Raw genomic sequence first — 21,926 nt, 5'->3', positions numbered from 1 at the left:
TTAGAGTGAGTTTCCTTCCAACTTCATTGAGATCACTAGGGTAGACCTGTGCGTTCGTGCAATTTCCTGCTGATTCGCGGATGATGGGCGTGTAGCCGTCAGGTATGACTCTCTTGGTGGGCGCAATCACTGAATTTGGGAAAGTTCTTTCCTGGAGTACGGCCCCCCCGTATCGGGGTCCACTTCAACCGCCAGCCACGAGGGCCCACGTGAGATCGATGGCGGTTACGGCCGACAGGGTCGATGGGATTTGGGAAGTCCTCCTGATCTTTAAGTTACGGATCCGGTAACCACTTATCCTTAGGTGTTTCGGATGATAAATGTAAGCTCGGTACATCCTGGCTTTTGATCTTGATGGATTTTACGCGCGATGCGCATGATTTAAAAAAGCTGATACGCATCGGGGTTCACATGCAGTCGGGCGATGCACCTAAGGGATTTTTCCAGACTTAGTGATTTATGGTCAAAATACCATGGAATAAATAAATTTGCCAATATGTCATGGTGAAGCCAGCCCAATAACGATTATTTCATCTTGAAGAGAAAAAGAATTTTAAATTTTAAAACTTTGAGGCGGAAAACTCACAGGAGAAGAGAAATTCAATCTTCAGATTATATTTTAATTATGAACCACCTTGTCATTTTCTATAAGCTAAAACGAAAAAGCAAAATGCGCCTATGAGACCTCTGGAACTCTGAAAATCTCTCTCTCTCTCTCTCTCTGAGAGTCAGTCCAAGCGAGCGGCGGCGGCGGCCATGGACGACGACGAGCCCACGCCGCCGATCTACCTCCTCCCGGAGGACACCCTCAGCCAGATCTTCGCCTCCCTCCCCCTCCGCCAGATCATCATCTGCCGATCCCTCTCCAAATTCTTCCTCCAAACCCTCACTTCACCTTCCTTCCTCCGCCTCATCTCCCCCCTCTTCCCCCTCCGCCTCCTCGCCCTCCGCCCTCCCCATCACCACCACCACCACCATCACCATCACCTCCCCAGCCCCTCCCCCCCCTCCCTCCTCCACGCCTTCGACCCCCACGACAACCTATGGCTCCGCTTCTCCCTCTCCTTCCTCCCCTTCCGCTCCCTCCACCCCGTCGCCTCCTCCCTCGGCCTCGTCTATCTCTGGGGCGACTCCGCTGACTCCCGCGACCCTGCCAAGTCCCTCGTCGCCTGCAACCCCCTGACTCGCCGCTTCTCCGTCCTCCCCCAGTTGGGCTCCGCCTGGTCTCGCCACGGCTCCGTCCTCGTTGACTCTGCCAACCGGGTCATGGTCCTCACCGAGCTCGCCGCCCTCTACTTCGCTGGCTCCGGCTCCGGCTCCTGCTCCAGCTCCGGATCCACCCGGTGGCTCAAGTTCTCCTCCAACCTGCCCTCCAAGCCCCGCAGCCCCGTCCTGGCCTCCAACGCGGTCTACGCGCTCTGCGACATTGGGTCTCCGTGGAGGAGCCAGTGGAAGCTGTTCTATTGTTCGCTCAGGCCTCTCAAGTCGGCGCACCACTGGATCAAGCTGGAGAAGCACGAGTGGGGTGACGTGTTTGACATTTTGAAGCGGCCACGCCTGGTGAAGGGCACTGAGAATAATATTCTGATGGTGGGCGGATTGAAGTCCTCGTTCGCGCTGAACGCGTCCTGCTCGACGATCTTGATACTGAAGTTGGATTTGGTGACGCTGGAGTGGGAAGAGGCCGGGCGGATGCCGGTTGAGATGTTCCAGTGCTTCGCGGAGTCAAGCAAGTTCAAGGTGTTTGGAGGCGGGAACAGGGTGTGCTTTTCGGGGAAAAGGGTCGGGAGATTGGCATTGTGGGATTGCTTCGACAAGAAAGCGGAGTGGAGGTGGATAGATGGCATTCCGGCGCCCGGGGACGGTTTCTGTAGAGGGTTTGTGTTCGAGGCAGGGCTCACCGAGTTGCCTTGATCAATCGGTCTGTGATTGTGTACTGGTTTTGCATGTGAATGCTCATTTGGGGGCCGTAAGGTTTGACAAACATGCGAAAAACAATCCTTCTTGTTATTGTTATTGTTGATAATGTTGTTGTATCAGTGGAATTTTACTTGTCTTCTTGTTAAGTGCTTTGCCAATTGTCCATCAGGCGTTGCCATTTCTATTGGAAAAAGCTTGAATTGTAATGGGTCAGTTGACGACTTTCGATCAAACTCACTGACTAGCTATAGCTAATATACTTCTTGAGATTGTCCTTGTGAGCTTGGGTGTTTCTAGTCCTGGATGAGGTGGGTCGCTTGGTTAGCCTAATGCAGTAGAATCTATGATATAAGCAGAAGATGGAACTAAGAAGAATGTGAGAAGCGGGAAAAAAGGATTGATAGATATGAGAATGTCTATCAAACTGTCCAAGAATTAGCAATCGGTGCTTTCTAGTGAGAATTGGCAATATTGAAACTATGATGCTTGGCCATTAGTATAGTGGCGGTGATTATGACAAACTTGAAGGTGGAGTAAAAGTATAGTGCAAAAATGGGAACGTGCATGATCTCTTCTTCCAGTTTGCTAAACAAGTGTAACCGGGTTATATAAAATAGCTCTACCAGGTAAACTCCCTATGTTGTTAACAACATGATGGCAGCACTGTTGGGCACTGATGAAGCAAATGTTGAGTTGCTCTTGATATTCAGTATTTTTTTATTTATTACTTGTGTTTTACTATCAGCCCTGCTCAGTTGATATTGAGAATTGAGTGTTCTCCATCGCACTCGGTCCTTAACGAGAAATGATAGATAAAAAGAAAATGTATGACTTGAGTAAGTGGACCTTCCTGTTGCAACAATTGCACTCTTAAGCAGGAGGTGACAATGGTGCAGCAGTATCGCCTATTTTTTTTGGGTTTGGGATTTGCGTTTTTCCTCATGATTGGGCTGTTTGTGGCTTCTTAGTTGCAAATCAAACCTCCTGATCAACTCCTCAGGACCTTTCTTCTCTCTCTCTCTCTTCAATGTTTTAACTCGGACCTGGGGGTTTTGAGGGATTGCTCTCAAATCCACCTGACAGGAGGAAAGTTTGTCAATTGAAGCCTATACATTTGAGATAACATAGGTTGCTACTCAGATGATTGAGCTGTGATTGCTTGATGTTACCATATGCACAATGTCAAGTATGTTTGGATGTCAAAATTGCTCCTTATTCGATGTAGTTTAGGATACTTTTATTTGGTGGGATACTTGAGAGAATATTTGTTGTGTAGGTTAACAAGTTGCACAATTTCCCCTAATATGCTTTTAGAACAATTTTTGGCTGATGGTTGGTCTTCTATGATGGGTTTTGTATAGCTATCTGACATTGTTTTACTAAATGAGAGTCTTCACTAAGATGTGTCTTGACTGTTCAATTGTCCTTATAAATTAATGCATGATATGGCTGAACTACTATCAGCTTATACTTCTTGGTGGCAGCATTGCTTCTTCCAACGAAGGGCCATTATTAACCTGATTGTTGCCATTTGGGGGGGAAACTTGTTACTTCTGGGGAGATTATGCTGTACATTTTTGCCCTGTAGTGAGATTAGAGCTCTTTGTTGCTACCCCGACTATTTAACTTCGTCAGATAACTCCAGTGAAAATTAATCTTTTCCTGGTAATTCAAGAATTGGCATTTCTGCTTTACAGCTACCTTGTTCCTCATAAAATTTGTCCACTCCTACATATGCTTGCCACTTCTTTGAAAATTTGAGAATATGGAAGATAGGGATCACTGGGAATTGGATTGGATTGGATGGATTTACAATTTTATATGTTTGTATAAACATGTTTCGCAATTGCGAAAGAGTCGAGGGAAAAGGATCTATTTTACGAAGTCTTGTTAAATTCCCTGTCTGGTTGAAAGTGTTCTTCATTAGAAGGATGCGAATGAATTGTCATATGGGAAGTATGTTTTTGTTCACTTGAAAGCATTAATTTTTCGCGAAACAACAAGGCCTTCGTGAAAACACAAGTTGTTCTTTTAATATGTCTCTATTATTCTTTTAGTAAAAAGAAAAGAAGGAAAAGGGACACAAGTGGAAGGAAAGGCAGGAACACCAGACTCCAATTTCCAACCAGTTGTTTGCTTAGAGAACCAATGAGGCCTGTGTTGGCAAGCAACAGTTAGTTCCCTTGGTTTGCTTTCCAACCAGATAAATCTAAACGATGAATTGGAAAAGTGGGATCCACCCATGTCAGCTGCCCTTCATAAGCAAACATAGCTATAGTCTAAAGGCGATCAGTTCAATTGTTTTTCAGTCTCTTACCTGCGTGGATAATTGCTTGTGAGATTGTTCATCTCAGGTTTAGGGAAAATCTACATTTTAAGCTATTGCTAAGCTTTTATTCACCCTAATTCCTGTTTTAATGGTAGTTCTCTACTTTCTTATTTTTCTCCTGCGAAAAGCTTCGTGTTTCTGTTTTCCTTAGTAGTTTTGGGGGGCAAAGTTGCATTAGGGGCTTTCTCAAAATAAATTAAAGAAAAAACAAACAAAATGTATCTTTATTAGAGGGAAATAATTACTGTTCTCTGCATATCTCCTTTGCTTGCTGTGAAAAGGAATGCACAACGCTAGTTGACCATTTCTTACTATATTAGCTACTGGATCACTTCATTTGCTTTAGCTTGTCTATATGCGTGACATTCTCAAAGTCTGGAAAGGATTAACACGCGTCAAAACATTTTCCACTATGCTCGCATGCAACAGAGATTTTATAGGCAGGAAGAAAAATGTCATTTGACATGTCTATCAGTCTCATTTGCAGTCCTAGCTATTGCTTTCGCCTGCAGTAGAATAGCCTCTCTGGTTACCTCTACTCTAGAACCCTTGGTGTCCCTTTGCGGTCTACCCTGTACCCTTTCTTATATGTCATGCTTGCAGAAATGAGTGAAGTACATTATTTCCAATCTTCTTCTCTATATACGTCCGCCAATATTCTATTCTTGCACAGTATGTTTAGTATTCGATTTGGCATAAAGGTCTTGCCCCCTGTCATGAACTTCTCTTTACTGAGGTTTTGATGCATCTATTGGAACTTAAAAGAGTCTCTGAAGGAGAAAGCTGGATTAGTACTTGCTTTTGAGAACAAAGAGGGGGTTGGATAAGGAGCACTTCGTTGTGTGCATTGCTAAATTAACAATGACATCTGGATGGAAAAGAAATTTTAGAGTGAACAGAAATTTGAGAGCAGACGGCTTCATTCAGGTGACACGGTCCTCCTCTTATTCAATGGAGTCATTTTACTCGAGTGTTTTTATCATTTGGGTAGCTAGTATGTGTTTCGTCTGGATAGAAGAGGTATCAGCTCACATTGTGCAGTGGCTAAGGAGATGGTGCTTGTTCTAATGCTTCACATTGGATCATTGAAACATTTATGTCATTGATGTGGACCGAATTTGATATAACCCATCAGAACCTCAGGATGTTCAGATCCTCGAAAATCAGTTCTGATTCCTGATCTAATTGCTTTTACATTGCACATAATGAGGGTAGGCTTGCTTGGAACTTACTATTTGTTCCTACCCTTAGCGGGTGGGAATGTTATGACGGTTGAAGGAAATAAAGCTCTTTCTGAGAGCTTTTGCTACTTCATTGGATATATATCGAATGCATGCTTCAGACATTCTACCAATATTTCCTACATCAGAAATGCTCGAGACTTAGCTATCTAAATGCTGTCGGGCTCGGATTCAATAGGCAAAGAGGTACGTTTATCAAGTTTGTTTTATTTGCCCCATGGTTGAATTCTTTTGTCATTGTAGACTTTGAGAGGGAGAAACTGTACAGTGTGCCGGGTATTGATATGAAATCTGGGTTATGTGGAGAGAATCAGAAACAATCTGGGTTTTGTTGGCTGACATGTTTTTGTTGCCAAAGAATTGATAGATAAGCATCCAGTTGAAGAATGATTTGCGCATTGAAGCGTTCCACGGGCATTATATATCTCTTCTTCGTGCAAGAGTTGTTGTTGTTGTTTTTTTTTTTTTTTTCACAAAGTGCGTAATTTGAATTCGGGATTTATCCTTTTGTTGTGCTTCCTCCATTTTGGAATTGCTAATCTTAGAGGGTTTTACACGCAGGATGGTACTGGGTTAGATATGATTACCATTCTGCTTCCGTTCGACATGGTAATTTTGCAGTAATTTCTCCGTTGTTATGCAGGAATTCGAGAGTGAAGGAGCAATTTGAAGTTTGTTTCATTGTTTCTCTAAGTGCAAAACTAGAAAATATCAAGTGGTGTACGAGTACCGCGTTGGCAGCTGACGTGACGTGCATTCACGACCGATCTATGTTCTCACAACAAAATGGCTTCCTTTCTTGAAAATCAGGAATCATGTTTAACGGGTGACGTGTGGGGGGATATGCTCTGGGACCTGTTCCTATCTTTTGTCGATTTTCGGGGGGTGCTGGATAAATAAGATCTAGCTTCTGCAAAATCGGAAAGAAGGCTGAATGTTGCATTAAACCTTAGACATGTTTCTTGTTGGTATCAGTGTGAATTTGGGTAAAATTTTGATTAGTGTTTGGGTTCTCTCATACTTCGACTTAACTTATCGACATTGCGGATACGCTTAGCACGAGCCATCTTTTGGTTTCTCGCATTTGCATCTCTCCCAATCTCGCCTAGTAGGTGGAGAGAGAGAGAGAGAGAAATATATATATATATATATATATATATATATATATATATATGTGTGTGTGTGTGTGTGTGTGCGCGCATTTGAGGAGTTTCATGGATTGGGTTTTGGGTACCTATGCGTGGGCGAATTCAACTGATGTTTCAAATGAGTACAAGTTTTAATTATTTAAATGACCTTTGCTTTGTTAGAGAAGCAAGAGTTGCTAGGTATTGACCAAAAGGAAAAAGTATAAAAAAAAAGTCATAAATCTATTATATTTGTGTCAATTCAGCTCTAAACGTTTTAATTTCGCCAATTTGCCAATTAAATCTAAACGGCGAATTTAAGCCTGAAATTGTTGAAATGAATGTTGACCGTCTTACATGACATGAGTGATGCTGACATATACATTTTTTTTTTTCATAATTTCGATTTGTCATCTCTCTCTCATTTTGCCAGGGGCTAGGACGAGGTGCCTAGGCTAGGCCAAGCCCAATGAGGCTGACCTTAGTCAGTAGATGGCGATTGGGCAAGAAAGAGATGAGAAAGAAAAAGAATGAAAAAAAGAAGAAAATTTAAAACAAAATTATTTTAGATAATGTCCACGTTAGTATCGGTCATGCCACGTGGAATCGCTAATATCCAGGGCAGCAATTTTCAGCCTTAATTAGCTTGATTGATGAATTAGTAAAATGTGAAAATATTTAAGATTAAAGTGACACAATTCAAAAGGTTTAAGACTAAATTAACACAAATGCAATAAGTTTATGACTCTTTTTTTTATGTACTTTTCCTTAACAAAAGGTAAAAAAAAAAAAACCGTACTCATTGAGTGATTGGAATACGTCTTGATAACCATTATATGCATTGTTATGTTAGAGTTATTGTTAAAATTGATTATGTGAAATATCGAGAAAATTACCAAAATAGTCCTAACATATTGCAATTATGCGAATTCAATTCTAAACTTTTTTTTTTGGGGCCAATTCAATCTTAAACCGTTTGAAATTGTGCCAATTCACTCTATTTGACTTACGTAGCGCTGGTGTGACAAATTTTTAATAATATTTAATATTTTTTTCAAAAAATTTAATTAATTTTTTTCTTCCTTCTTTGCCTCCTGTTTGTTTGGCGTTGGCAAGCTAGCCGGTGTGGGGTCACCAAAGCTTGCCAATTGTTGGAAGAGGGTTGCGGCCCTTGCACACTTGGTAGGGCGCTCGAGGCAACCTTGCTGGTTGTGGGCGAGGTTAGCATTGGCCAAATCCGGGCCAGGTTGGTGAGCTCTGGCGACCCTTGCCAACCGCAAACAAACAGAAAGCACTGAAGGAAAAGAAAAAGAAAAAAATTAATTAAAAATTAAAAAATTATTAAAAAATTTCCACATTAGTGCCAAACGACCAAATGAATTGAATTAGCACAGTCGCAAAATATTTAGGATTAAATTGATATAATTATAAAATGTTTAGAATTGTTCAGGTAATTATCCCGTGAAAAATCTATTTGTAGCAATTGAAGAATATCGCTCAACCTAATAATCACATTAGGACATTCGAGAAATCACCATCTCTCAAAAGTCGGGATTGGCCCACCTCTCCCTGTCTCACCCGACACAAGAAATCATCTCCAAAAGGCCCAGATAAAGTAATCTTCAATCTTCCTCTTTATTACATGTTCATCGAACCGGTCAACAAAGGCAAAAAAAAAGCAGCAAGCGCTAATTCAGTCCAAACCATCACATAAAGGGTGGCCCATTACCAAGTCTCGATTGGATCCGTATGCCACGTGTAAGGATGTCTTGCAATTTTTTTTTTTGTTTGAATTAGACCTAATGGTGAGCCGGCTTAGGAAAATCATCTAATCGATCCCGAATTTATTGTACGAATGTCAATGGAGTCTTCAACTTGTCAATTAATTTATAAATCTTTATACAAAATCTCAATGTTCGAGTTAATTTTTGCTGAGAATTACTGGCGTGCCACTTAGGACAGCTGATAATGACTCGATCAATACGTCAACGATTTTCGACGGAAATTGATCGGAAAGGCTAAATTGAAGCTGTTGTACAAAGTTTAGGACGCAAATGAAAGAGTTAAAAAATTTAGAATTAAATTAGCATATCAAATTTTCTTGGGCGGAATAGATCGGAACAAGTATCTGGCACAACACCGCTTATCTAGGATTTTAGATAACAAGTTAGGCGCCGCCGATCAAAGTCCCGGTCCAATTAGGGTCCGATCAGCACCGTCCCCTTACCAGGCGAGCACGGTGCCGCCTCACCGGCAGCGAAGTGAATGCAGGTCCTTCTAAAAGAGCCAGCACAAAGCGAAGTGGGAGCCCAGAAGCGATCCACGTGGCGAAATCACGGCGCCCGGCGTCACTTGCACATTGGGCAAAGCGCGGTCACCTTAGCATCTCCCCGCGACCCGAGATCCGCGGGAATCCTGTAATGACTACGACTGGGATTAATGTTAACGTGCGGAGTTGGCCTCGCGTCTCTGTCACTCCCGCAGCCCGGGGAAACCAAAAAACCCACGCAATTACCCCAAAAAATCAAGGGCATTACGGTCACTCCACGAAATTGGAGCGTAAAAACCGAAGATAAAAAAAAATTGATCTAAAAAACCTTATACCAAAGTCTTATTTACTCCAAACTAATTTTCATATCGTAAAATACCTCAAATTTATACATATATACGACATTTATCTCAATAATTTTCGTGTCATGTAAATTCCAAACTGGTATGCCGATACCATATTTACCCATACTAATTTTTTTTTTTGGGTAAGGTACCCATACTAATTTTTATGTTCACGAAAAACCAAAAATTGCCAAAAGGTTAGATTGAGAAATCTATTGGAACATGCTAATTTTTCTTTAAGAGCTCTCTCGGGTTTCAGAAAACCAAATATCTCGACACGAAAATTAGGATAAATGCTATGTGAGTATATTGGCTTTATTTTACGTGATAGGAAAGTTAATCGGGAGTAAATGCGACACGACGCAAAAGCACAACATCACGGGTTAGCTAAAAGCCCTCTCGGGGCTTGTTCGAAAGCAGGAAAGATGAGTCTCACGTAAATACAATGGAATAAGATCCGATCTTATTCGCGGGGATTCCATAAATATTATAAAAACAGGAAGTTCGAAACGACGGAAGCCTTTTTTTGAGAGATTGAGTGCGGTTTCCGACTCACGATCTATCCGGCAATGAAAACTCGATCCTCCATTCCGTGGCCATTCTTTTGAAAACCTTCCATTCATGCTTCCCGAGTTTTATTTTCCTAAAATGTATCCTAATTTTTGGTTTAATTCTTTCTGAGAATGTATTGGTTTATTTAATATAAAAGAAAAAAAAATCCAAAACCCTATCCACTCTCCACTTTCCCTGCGAAAAGGGAGAGAATTTTTTAATTTTAGAAAAAAAAAAAGGAAGAATGAAGGAAAATAGACCGGGTCTTCTCCCCGGCTCCTTCTCTCTCATTCTGTGGAGACACTTGAGGATGCAGTAGAGTAGCTGAGAAAGCAGTAGGAATCTCTCTCTTCTTTCTCTCTCTAGGCTCGCCTCTGCCGCACTGTTGTAGCCATGGACGAAACTGCCCTCGGTTTCTCCACCGAACGCCCAACGGCTCCCTCCCCCTTGTCCTCCCAGATTCCATCAACAGTCAAAGATCCTCTCCTCTGCTGATCGAGAGAGCTCTCTCTCTCTCTCTCTGTTACCTCGCGCTTTCTCTCTCTTCCCCACCCCCGCCCCCGTTCCGCGGCGCTGATGGCGGAGGGAGGCTTCGTTTGACGCCTCGAGCTCGGGCGCGGTTCGTTCGTTTTGTCAGTAGATGGATTTGATCGAAGGAGTCGGAGAGAGCTCGTCCCCGCCGAGGAGCTTCGTCGGGAGCCTGAGCGGGAACTTCGACGTGAGGAACGACGTGTACGCTCGGCTGGTGGAGACCGGCAATGAGGAGGCCGTGAGCAATCCGGAGTTCCGCGAGCTTCTGGAGGCTCACTTCAATAGATTGCCGTCTAGGTACTTCGGTCTGGCTCGTCCCGTCTTGGAATATGCATGTGCTTATTCTGTCTTCGTCCTTTTGATGGTGAATTTGAGGTCGTACAGAAAATGGAGCCCTTGCGGAATTCAATTTCGTGGTTAGAATGGGAATTAGCTTGGGGATTGTTGGGATTTGGAGGGTTTTCTTTTCGTTGGGTTTGATGCTTCAAGGCGAAGCATTTCAGTTCTAATTGACATGTTCGCGAGTCTTTCCACGTACTGCACTGAACCTTGAGCACATATGTGTCGCTAATGCTCCAGTAGAACCTGCACATCTGCAAAGAAGGTGCTTAGAAATTAGCTTTACCTTGTAATGATGTAGCAGCACTACGTACAACTGTATTAAACGTAATGTTATGGTCAAATGGCTGCTTTCAGTCGGATTAAAGGAAAACGGTATCTTCCTCAACATTCGTGCCTTATTACTTTCTTTAAGTCTTAATGAATGACTCTACAAAGCAAACACCAGTAAATATCTCTAAGAATCAAAATTTGGTTCTTGAATTGCTAAAATAGTGGAGCTGTTCATACATTGATGGAGGGATTTGTTATGCTGGTGAAATTGAAAATAACCCCGTTCTTAGTTTTCTGAGGCGTACTTTGCTTCCGCTTATGGCAATATTCCAATAACTAGGAAAGTAGCACTCTTAGGTCAAAACTTAGGATCTCTTTGTGGTCAGTAACTTGGTTTACTGAAAAGAAAATGGTGTCTATTAAGTATGCATGAAGTATCCGAGCAAAGGAGAGAGTCTTGTTGAAAAAGAAGTCAATGACTCAATATGAAATTTAGCGAAAAAGCAAAGAAACTTCTTTCTCTCTCTCTCTCTCTCTCTCTCTCTCTCTGTTCCTTTTAGATCTTGAACAGTAGAAATTCTTCAACCTGTATGGAAATATTACTTGCTTTCGAAGGTTCTTCTGCCTTCTTTTCAGCGAAAGGCTCCACATTATGCAAACAGGGCTTGTGTTTTTGCAGTTCTTTGTCAAGTGTTCATTGCAATCCTTAAACTGTAATTAGTAGCCAGCTTGCGTTGATGGTGATAAGCTTATTGGTTCTTATACTCTTATATTTGACAGTTATTTGCTTGATGTCAATATGGATAGAGTGGAGGATGTATTGTTGCATCAGAAACTTCTTATACAGGCCAAAGAGCCAGGCAAGCGTCCTGTTTTCCATGTTCGTTTCTTGGAGGTACTTCATTCTAGTCATCCCAACTTCCTGTCCCATTCTTTTCCTTTCCTCGTTTTCCTTGGTAAAAACATACTCTCTATGTGCATGCATGCAATGTTGGGGTAAGGGAGTGTTGGAATAGGGGTTCCTTCTATGAACATTAAGATAGGGTGTGGATGGCCAAAGAAGTTCTTAGCATATGAAATGTCATCAGATAGTTGTTAATTGGGTGGCCAAATAAGTTTTAGACATAGCCATGTAATTTGAATACACTACCTGGATATTGGACTAAGTCGCAAGAGGTGAATTCAGATGACCTTGATGAAGGTGAAATAATTGATTTTCACTTGTTGTCTGGTCTTTCATGAACTTGGTCAAGAAACTTGAATTGAATTAATTTTATCGAATTGAATTGTGTATTCAATTGAATTGGGTGAATTGAGTTATCAGCATGTATAGGTGTCGTGTAACTTACTCAAGTCACTGACTGTTAGTGATCAATGCTGTCGACTCTAAATTTTCTGTGTGGTTAAAACTTTAATTTTTGGCACATTTACCCGTTTGAGGACTGTATTGCTGATGCCTACAAGAATTTGGAAAAAACCTCGTGCCTGTAAACAATCTAATTTGCCTGATCCTTGATTAAATTTGATTTCTTTGTTTATCTGAGGTGATTTTTCGTGTCTGTATCTTCTTGTTGATTTGGTAGAACATTCCTGTCAAGGCCGATGGCAGCGATGATTTACAGTTGACAAGTACTTCAAAAGGACCATGTTATGATGAAGACAATGCAGCCATTTTGCCATCAGAGAATAAGTATTCTACCTTTCCTTCTCAGCTTCAATTGGTTGGAGTTGTCATTGCTGATACCCTTAGTTTTCTATTGTCAGTAATGGTCAAGAATTTCATCATGATAACGGGATAATATTGTCCTCTGTTTTGTTTTTCTCCAAATTCATTACAATAGCAGCAATGGTGATGTTGCGAATGAATTTGAACCTTGCTCTAAGCTTGAGGACCTGAATTTGGATGTTAGAAAGATCTCCAATGACGTGCATGGAATATATCCTCCAGAGACAAACTCGAAATGGTAATCAACTTCAGAGGTTGTCTTCGTCGTTCTGCTTCCACAGCATCTGCATTTTCATCAGATTAAGTTAATCATGTGTGATAGGTCTAGTGACCCTGCTATTGCTTTGAACATTAAATGATTCCGGCAAATTCTTGCATTAAGTTGTAATGAAAGACGAAGGAGAAAATGTTTGAGCGCAAGCTCGCCGGCCGCGCGGACACCTCGGTTATTAAAAAAAAAAAAAAAAAGACGAAGGAGAAAAGAGTTTCCAATAAATTGTTTGTCATCCTCTCCAAGTTTTTGTTTAAACTAGCTATAAGATGGTTAAATGCTAGGACCAATGTCAGATGTCTATTAGTGAAGTCAATAACTAGAATGACTAGAGAGTTCACTTTCCATCATAAAATGGCCAGCTTGATGGGATGCAGGTAATATTCATCTCATGAAGGTTTGAAGTTTTGTCGTGTTGCATATATTTCTAGATCTTGAGACTTGATCATCCTCTGTAAGAATATGTCCTCTTTTTTTATTTATAAATCCCTTCTTTCATTTTTTATAATCGAATATCTATTACCAGGACTTGGCATTTTCTTCTCTTATTGTTGTTTTTGCTTGTTCTTGAGTTCCATCCTAGCAATTAAACTAGCATGCTGGAAACTCATCGCATCAAAATCAACAAACCATCTTCCCTCTTCTACAGAGCTCCAGCATTAGATCCTGACACTAGACAATTATCATATCCTGCCTCTTCTTGCACATGAAATTTCCTGATGCCCCAGTGGTGTTGTTAAGGAAACCAATATGTATTATTGGCAGCCTCTAGCTTTCGTTCTCTTACAATTGTTTTCCCAGTGTTCACTGGATATGTCTGTATGACGATGCGACAATCACTGTAATCAATATAAGATGTCTTATAATTTTTGCCATATATTGCAGGCAAGAGATATCTAATATTCCCATTCACGAAGTGATATTTTCTACAGTCGATAAACCAAAGCTTCTTAGTCAGGTATTATTTGACAAAGTTATTTTTTCAGTTGGTTCTAACGAAATAGAAGTTTGTTAGATGGGGTTTATTAACATCTGCATTTGTCACACAGTTTAATACTTTTCTGTTTAGTCTTTCTTTTTGGTGTTTTTGGTAAGGATGTTCCTACACTTGTCAGAATTGGAGCCATTGTAACGCGAGCCTGCAGCCCTTTTTTGCCCAAAAACCTACTCTCGCTTGCACTTTCGCTCTCACCCACACACTGATTGTTGAATTTCTCATTTGTTGCTTTCTTTGCTTTGTATACTTCCTGTATACTGCATCCCTCTCCCTCTCTCTCCTTTTCTCTCCGTGGACCTTCTCCCTCTCTCCTGTCCGTAGGCCTCTTGGAAGATACCAAAAGTAAGTGCTAATCCAAGACCAGAGTAATATTTGAAGGGCGTCCTCTGATCAAATGTAGGGGAAATGGAAAAAAAGACATTGATGCAAAGAAATAAAGTGGGTATTAACATTGTAAAAAACATATCTTTGGCTTAAAGAATCTTCAGGGTATCCAAAACTGCACCAAACCCCCCAAAACATACTACATACTGCTCTTAGGAGGACGTGAAATAAAATCAAGCAAGCTGCAATCCCTACCTTCAAAAGTTTGTTCAGGAATGAATCTTGTGATAGAGAAAGGGGCAGTCCCGTTCTCTCTCCTTGAGGACATGCATCAATCTTTAAAGCCTGCCTGCAGTGTGTTCTTGTGGAACACAATGTGTGAATAATAAGTAATAGGACCCCCTCTACTAACAGCTTTTCACTACATTTCCCTTGCAGCTTTCTGCTTTGCTCTCTGATATAGGACTTAACATCCGGGAAGCGCATGTGTTCTCCACCACTGATGGCTACTCCTTGGATGTGTTTGTTGTGGACGGATGGTACTCTGAGGTACGTTTAATTACTTCCAATATACTAGAAGTATTCAGACTTTAACTTTGATTTTCATTTGTGAAAATTGGAAACAATCTTTGAAGGAAAACAAGGGAAAAGGTTTCCACTTTCAGAATCTATGGTAGTGAAGGTTATTTTCACTCTTCTTTGCTTAAATGGAAACAAGGTATGCATGGAAGCTTTAGCTGAAGCAGAGAGAGAGAAAAAGAGGGAGAAAGAAGAGAAGAAGAGGGAGAAAAGAGGGGGGTGGGGGGGGGAGGAGGTGGGGGAATTGTTCTTGGGTTAATTGAAGTTTGTTGAAGATCTTGAAGTGTAAAGGATAAGGTGAGGGAAGGGAGGATAGGCATGTCATTCACTTTAATGTTTTGGATAGAAGATTTGAAGACGCAAGTAAGAGTCTAGAACATAGGCCGTGGAAGAATATGTTTTTATTTGTAAAGATTATTCCTAATTGGAGTAGCAACTATTACTATAGTATCAATTTGTAGGTCTTCAGAATATATATAAGTGATATTCCAAGATAAGCTCTTTGAAGTTTGACTATGATTTCATAAAAGCAGACAGTATACATTTTCCTTTTTTGGAAATAAGGAAAGAATGACTTATTACATTATACAAGGTTTAAAACTTGTCATTGACTACTTGCCAAAAAAAAAAAAAAAAAACTTGTCATTGACTATTGGGAGATTTAATTATCGATAAAATAATTTCGTGGGAATTTAATTCCTTATCGTAATTCAACCTATCTCAATAAACATCCAGAATTCTTAAAGTTATCGAACTCTATTATTCTGGCGCATAAAGAATTCTGGATAAATCTCTATAAAGATGCATTTTGAAATTGATTTATCAAGGTTATCGTTCAGAAATAGTATATCTAGGAGTTAGAGCATTGACATGAAAGTTTCAGAGAAAGAGTATGTAGTTATGCGAAATAAAGTATCTATGGGGTAGTCTTATAATTCTTTTGGAGGGGGACGGGGAGTGAGAGAAGTAGCTTCAATATATCATGGAATTCTTTTTCATCTGATATGGGGCCACTGGGATGTGGAGAAGTTTGGGAGGCCAAGCACTGTCTCCTCCACACTCATTCCTACACATAGGTTGGTCACAACTTCAATTGTTGTTGATATGAGATACAAGATGGCTGTGCTTTTTCCTGGGGAACTCCTGTTTCTTAAGGGGCATTGTCCTTATATCATCTTTGGCAGGGATCCATAGTTAAAAAGTTGACTTTGCAATGTTGTGGTCAGGATACGGAAGGTTTGAATGAAGCAATGGTAAAAGCTATTGCTAGAAACAAGGTAAACACCAATTTGTTGCAATCCCCTTGTGCATTTTACTTTCACAAATATATGTACATAACAGAGAAAGTCATGTACAAAAGAAAGGGTCTGATGGCCTGTGATAATTGCTTTCCTTTCACAAGTATAGTTGTGAAATTGTCTCGTTGATGTTGCTCCTCATGAAAGTGGTGTAAAGTCAGCATGCATATTTATATTATTATTAGTACATGTCATGCTATATCATGCTTTCCTAAACCTTGGAGAGATTTACTAGTGAAGATTTTCTTTATATTGCCAGAATAAACTCTTCTCGTCTGATAGAAATTGAGTAAAAAGACTTGGAAACTTTGACATTTTCTTGTTCCCTTTGTTTATCTAGACAATGAGTAGCAAGTTCCTGAATTCAAGGAACAACTGGTTGGACTTTTAAGGATTGTCACTAGTGTTGTGATTATGAAGTAAAGTTCTTTGATGCACTATGGCATTAAGCAATTCTCTTGCTGCACCTCCTATTAACTAATTCCAGTCCATATACATCCTATCCAGACGCAATAGCAGCTCTTCGCTAAAATCAGTCTTTGGCTGCATAGTGCCAGATATAAATGATGCTACTAATGTCACGAATCATTATGGTGGTCATGTTAGGACTATAGGAACATTGAACTATGTCGGGTTAATAGATGAAAGGCTAATGTCCTCTTTTGTATTAAGCGTTCATCATATTGAAAATCAGCATGTTTGGCCTTTCCATCTTCAATCTTCAAAATAACATCTTCATTGTACATATATTTTGACTGATATAGACATCTTTATCCCAATGATTGATCAAGACTCTCTCACTTACTCTTGTTTCACTGCGCGGTAATTTTGCTACTATTTGAGACTCCCTTCATACTCGTCTAAATCCACTCTTCTCCAACCATATTTTTACTGGTCCATAAGACTCTACAATTGTCGGCCAATACATGTCACTATATGTGTTGTTTATGATTGTTATGATGAGTTTTATAAGTTCATAAGCATATTGATATTTAGTCTCTGTAAAAGAAAACACCAGTGTGCAATAGAATCAGTTAAAATTTGCTGTTATCTAGTATTTTTCTGATCTGTAGATGCGATGCTATACTGGACATCCATTTTCTTGTGTGGGACAAAGAATGACATCTCCGATGGCTGTCACATGTTATTATTTATGTGGTTCTACATGTTACTTTGCAAAAGGGAGAATTTGAAAGTTGAATGACCATCCTTTTTCAATTTCAGGAATCATGGTCTGGTTCATCACATTCTAATTCAGCTGTAGAAAAAGCTTTAGCAGCACATGCCAAGTCTGCTGACGGTGAAATAGATAGGAGATTACTCAAGATAGGGGAGAGAATTGGTTCTGGCTCTTGTGGAGATTTGTGAGTTTAGCTTTAGTTATTTGTTCAACCTACCATTATAAGTAACATATACTGCCCTTTCAGTTGCTCTTGCTTATGCTTTTATTTCTTTTCTTCTCCTTTCATGAAGGCATCGAGGAGATTATCTTGGCCAAGATGTTGCAGTTAAAATCCTTAAGTCTGAGCAGTTAAATGATACTTTGCAGGATGAGTTTGCTCAAGAAGTGGCAATCCTAAGGTAAGCTGATTTTAGGTTATCCATTTAATATAGAAGAGCTCCTTTTGCCTCTCCCATCTGGTATATTGGCAAAGATGATGCACAAATCATCTAGATTTGTTTTTATCTGTATTATTGCCGATGCACATATTGGTTTGTCCTGAGTTATTACTTGGTCAACCTATATGTTCCATCTGACCAAAAAAAAAAAAAAAAACTATATGTTCCCATTGGCCATCTCCTAGCTACTACATAATAAATTACTTTGAAGTGAAAGAAGATGTGCGATATTGAGGGTCAAGGTAAACGTAAGTTAGATATTGATGCATAGATCTAGCCACACTTCAAGTCATTAAAATTAAGGGTGTGCTTGATAACCACATTACGTACTGAAAATTAAACTTTTCAGCACTTAATGTGGCTAAGTTCGTTTATTAACTCCTAGGACACAAGTTAATTGATTGTTTGAAGTCGTAAATCACTTAATGCGGTAAGGAAGGAAGGACTTACTTAATTGGTTACGTGATAGATTTTATTTAATAGAAATTAAAGTCTTTCCAGTTATATTGGCTAAACCTTCCAACAATGCTCACTATTTCGTATTCGGTCAAAAACTGATAAAATATAGTGTTTAATCATCATCTATTATCAAACAACTTTTTATTTTCATTTTTTACACTTAAAACTTCAGTACCTTTCAGCACTTATTTTTCAGTTTTATCAACCGAGCCCTAAGATTTTGTTTTACCAGCATTGGGTGCCGATGTGTTATTATGTGTTCTAAAATCGGATTGTAAGGGTCAAAGTTGCTGCTCAATGACTTGGTGATATTGCTGTGCCAGATTATCTTATAGGATTCTGTTTCCTTTTAACTTCGTCACATTGATTGGCTACATTGTCAGTACTAAATCATGTTCTTTGTTGGGGTTATGTGGCATGACTGCAGGCAGGTTCAGCACAAAAATATTGTTCGTTTTATTGGTGCATGTACCAAGCCTCCTCACTTCTGTATTGTAACTGGTATGGGAATTGATTTAGTTTCTTCAGGTTCTTTATAGTGAACATTCAGCTATGTTATGTTTACTCTGTCAGGTTGATGTTACTGTTTTGCCTTATTATGATTCGAGTAATCCCATTGTTTTGCTCCTTTCCTGCAGAGTATATGCCTGGAGGGAGTCTGTACAGCTACTTGCATAAGAATCATAATGTCTTAAAGCTCCCTCAGTTGCTAAAATTTGCAATTGATGTCTGTGAAGGCATGGAATATCTGCATAAAAGCAATATAATTCATAGGGACTTGAAGACAGCAAATTTGCTAATGGACAACCATAATGTAAGTACCACAAAATTATTTACTAGCTTGGTCAGCGATGTGGTCAGCTACAAGTGACAGTGATCATTGCTGTCCTTTTCAAAAATTTATTCTATTGAATTGTGAATGAAGTCGAGTCATTATGTATTGATAGAGTTATACTTCTAGAGTAATATGAGTACTATACCATAATGTTTCCCTTTTGTCTCTGGCACTCGTTTATCTGTTCTGTTATTGTCCATACATAACTTTGAGGCAGTCCTCTTATCATTTAAACCCATCATATTATTCTCTGATGCCACATTTGAAATTATTTCTTTTGGATGTAAAAATAGCAACCAAGCACCGGTTTTCGCAAATACGCATCAGTGACACCCGAGAGTGGTGTTGCCTGCCAGGCAGTAATTTAATAATCAACTTTGCTTTGCCAAGAGGTCTCAATCTAAGACAAGGGCGGTGTGATTATTATGCCAGAAAATTCTTCTATTGACAATGAACTGGAGATAGCAGATTCGCTTGCATTATTCGCATCTCTCTTCTTTTAGACAGTTTACTAGAATGCTGATTTTTTCTCGTGTGCAATCAATCTTGTTGACATGATTTACATAGATGGTTCTCATTTGCTTCATCTTTAGCAAAGCTTAAACGAGTCCAACCCGAGAGAGCCTCCACATTTGCGTCTTCTGTTTGTTTATTTGCTTGATGATCCACTTCGGGAAGCTGACTAGCTGTCTTCATTTGTTGGGTTTCTCACTACCTTAAAGGGTTTAGGTTAATGGGGGATGGAATCATAAATATTATTTATCTCGTGACTTTATGTGGTTGTCACAATTTCTGGTTGGAGGCTTTATATTGACAGTGTCTCCCTCTTTTTGTCGTTGTGTGTGTGTTAGTTTTTCTTGTTTATTTTTTTAGAGGGGTGGGGTGGGGGAATTGGAGGGTTTAGCACTATTCACTTTATGTTTGAGAGATTTTGTTTGGCCTTCTGGTACTTACTGTCAAATAGGTAAATAATGCAAGGGAATCCTAATGTGCTCTTCGTTTGCAAGGTTGTTAAAGTTGCTGATTTTGGTGTCGCTCGATTTCAAAGCCAAGGTGGAGTGATGACTGCAGAAACAGGAACTTACCGGTGGATGGCTCCTGAGGTTTGACACTGCCAATATTCATCTGTGCTTTGTGGTGATAAGTTGGTTGAAGTTTATACTGACAAAAATGGCCAAATCGACGGTGCTCTTGAAAGTTTTTTTTAACGAGACCTCAATTTCTTGGCTGATATTGGTAGGCAGGTCTTTTGTTGTGATCGGTATCTTGTAAATCAGATCAAACTGGCCTCATCAGGAGGAATTAAAAGATAGCCAGAAATATCTAGTATATCAAATAAACAGTTCAAACAAATTACTAGAAGAGAAGATCCGGTGGCTCAGTTCACCAAGCTTGCATAAATACCCTAATATAGGGTGAAGAACTACGTGTACCCAGTGAATACTTTATTTGACAAACGTGACCAATGATATGAAGCTTAGAATGTGCTCCAATGCATCTTATCTGCCTCCTCCATGTCATAAACCATCAACCACACAATGAGAAACGAAGTTTAGAATGTGGTCCAATGCCATCTTACTTGCATGGACTGATATCTGATTTTCTACATTCTTTTTCACGGCCAGGTTATAAACCATCAACCATATGATGAGAAAGCAGATGTCTTCAGCTTTGCTGTTGTACTTTGGGAATTGATAACAGCCAAGGTATGGATCAACCTAAGATGCAACTTGTGCTCCCCTTGCTTGAGAAATGCAAATTCATTGGTCAATGATATTGTGCTCCCCAATTGTTCAGATTCCTTACGAAAACTTGACTCCACTTCAAGCTGCTCTGGGAGTGAGACAAGTATGTATTGAAACATGAAAACATAGGGGGTCTCTTGATATTGACCAAACAATTCATAACATCTATATACATTTCTTGCATTTTTAAGGGACTGCGTCCGGAACTTCCTGAGAATGCACACCCCAAACTGCTTGAGGTGATGCAAAGATGTTGGGAGGCAGAACCAGGCAAAAGACCTGCTTTTTGTGAGATAACCGTCGAATTGGAACATCTTCTTCAGGAAGTCCAGGTAGCCATTTTGCACTTCAATTCATTTTGTGTTTGCTCTCTCTCTCTCTCTCTCTCTCGTGATTAATCTGAGTATTTTGCAGGAACTCCCCCAAGTAGCGAATGGAAAGTGAATAGTATCACACGTGATTATGTACCGGATTTGCACAGTAAATGGCTGAGAATCCTCCTTTTTCCACCCAATAGTTATACAGGTTACGTTGTACAATAGAGAGAGTGAGAGTGGCACGAGTAAATACAGAAAGTAGAAATACCAGAGTTATACTGACTGCTTTTCCGACTGACCTAGGGCAACGCGGGTTGTAAACATTTGATATCGCCTACATTAATATAATTAAAGGGGTTTGTGTTTCATGGGGAGAAGAATGATGAAGTGGGGTGCCTCGGTACCTATGCGTGGAATGGGATGTTCTTCGATTTTGGATAGCTCAATGTATTATCAGGTATTAAGATTCACATATATGTATTTGATCAATTTCGGCTCCCAAGGTCTTGAAATTTTTCTAGTTGCATTGTAGGTCACATGTATGTGTTCTCAAAGGTTTACTGTATATCCTCCTTTATCTTAAAGTAGAAGGTTCGAATCCTGATATTTATCCTATTTTGGTTTTCAAACGCCTATAGTTTGTCTTCTGTCGAGTGTCCAGGCTGAAGTGCGCTGATCATTCTTTTCTTGTGTGTGCTCGAGTTTAGGTGTCTTGTAGAGCCATGCTGCGATAAGAAAGATCCAAGAAGAAATTGTCGCGGCCTGGCAAAAGTTGTAATGATCCATCTTTGTTTGGTTTCTTTGGCAAGGAGAATTTAGAGGTGCACCAC

The 21,926-nt window shown here is 40.1% G+C and overlaps 2 protein-coding genes across 5 annotated transcripts; both read left to right on the top strand.

Annotated features, from left to right (window-relative positions):
* The first annotated feature begins 658 nt into the window (after window positions 1–658).
* On the top strand, window positions 659–2,201 carry LOC115734666 (SKP1-interacting partner 15). Its single transcript, XM_030665547.2, has one exon. It carries the CDS (start codon window positions 757–759, stop codon window positions 1,912–1,914), a length of 1,158 nt encoding a protein of 385 aa, XP_030521407.1. The 5' UTR covers window positions 659–756; the 3' UTR covers window positions 1,915–2,201.
* A 7,903-nt stretch (window positions 2,202–10,104) lies between these two features.
* Window positions 10,105–21,632, top strand: LOC115734650 (serine/threonine-protein kinase STY17-like). 4 transcript variants are annotated; one of them, XM_048274639.1, is made up of 16 exons: window positions 10,105–10,610; window positions 11,733–11,820; window positions 12,509–12,615; window positions 12,767–12,889; window positions 13,808–13,880; window positions 14,682–14,792; window positions 16,049–16,099; window positions 17,345–17,484; window positions 17,594–17,701; window positions 18,627–18,700; window positions 18,838–19,013; window positions 20,042–20,137; window positions 20,660–20,740; window positions 20,832–20,882; window positions 20,971–21,111; window positions 21,194–21,632. In XM_048274639.1, exons 1-16 carry the CDS (start codon window positions 10,423–10,425, stop codon window positions 21,221–21,223), a joined length of 1,638 nt encoding a protein of 545 aa, XP_048130596.1. In that variant the 5' UTR covers window positions 10,105–10,422; the 3' UTR covers window positions 21,224–21,632. The 4 variants fall into 4 exon arrangements, with proteins under 4 accessions (XP_048130596.1, XP_048130597.1, XP_030521386.1 ...); XM_030665526.2 differs by having other exon boundaries at window positions 10,107–10,610; window positions 11,706–11,820; XM_030665536.2 differs by having other exon boundaries at window positions 10,108–10,610; window positions 11,706–11,820; window positions 12,770–12,889.
* The last annotated feature ends 294 nt before the right edge of the window (window positions 21,633–21,926 follow it).

The sequence above is a fragment of the Rhodamnia argentea genome, chromosome 2 (assembly GCF_020921035.1).
Source record: "Rhodamnia argentea isolate NSW1041297 chromosome 2, ASM2092103v1, whole genome shotgun sequence".
Taxonomy (NCBI): Eukaryota; Viridiplantae; Streptophyta; class Magnoliopsida; order Myrtales; family Myrtaceae; genus Rhodamnia; species Rhodamnia argentea.
This window is presented reverse-complemented; position numbering and strand designations above follow the sequence as displayed.

Excerpts from the sequence above, each read along its gene's own strand:
- LOC115734666 (XM_030665547.2), top strand. The coding sequence starts at position 757 with ATGGACGACGACGAGCCCACGCCGCCGATCTACCTCCTCCCGGAGGAC.
- LOC115734650 (XM_030665526.2), top strand. The coding sequence starts at position 10,423 with ATGGATTTGATCGAAGGAGTCGGAGAGAGCTCGTCCCCGCCGAGGAGC. Across the intron at positions 13,881-14,681 it reads AACCAAAGCTTCTTAGTCAG|CTTTCTGCTTTGCTCTCTGA; the intron begins GTATTATTTGAC and ends TTTCCCTTGCAG. Across the intron at positions 20,741-20,831 it reads GGGAATTGATAACAGCCAAG|ATTCCTTACGAAAACTTGAC; the intron begins GTATGGATCAAC and ends CCAATTGTTCAG.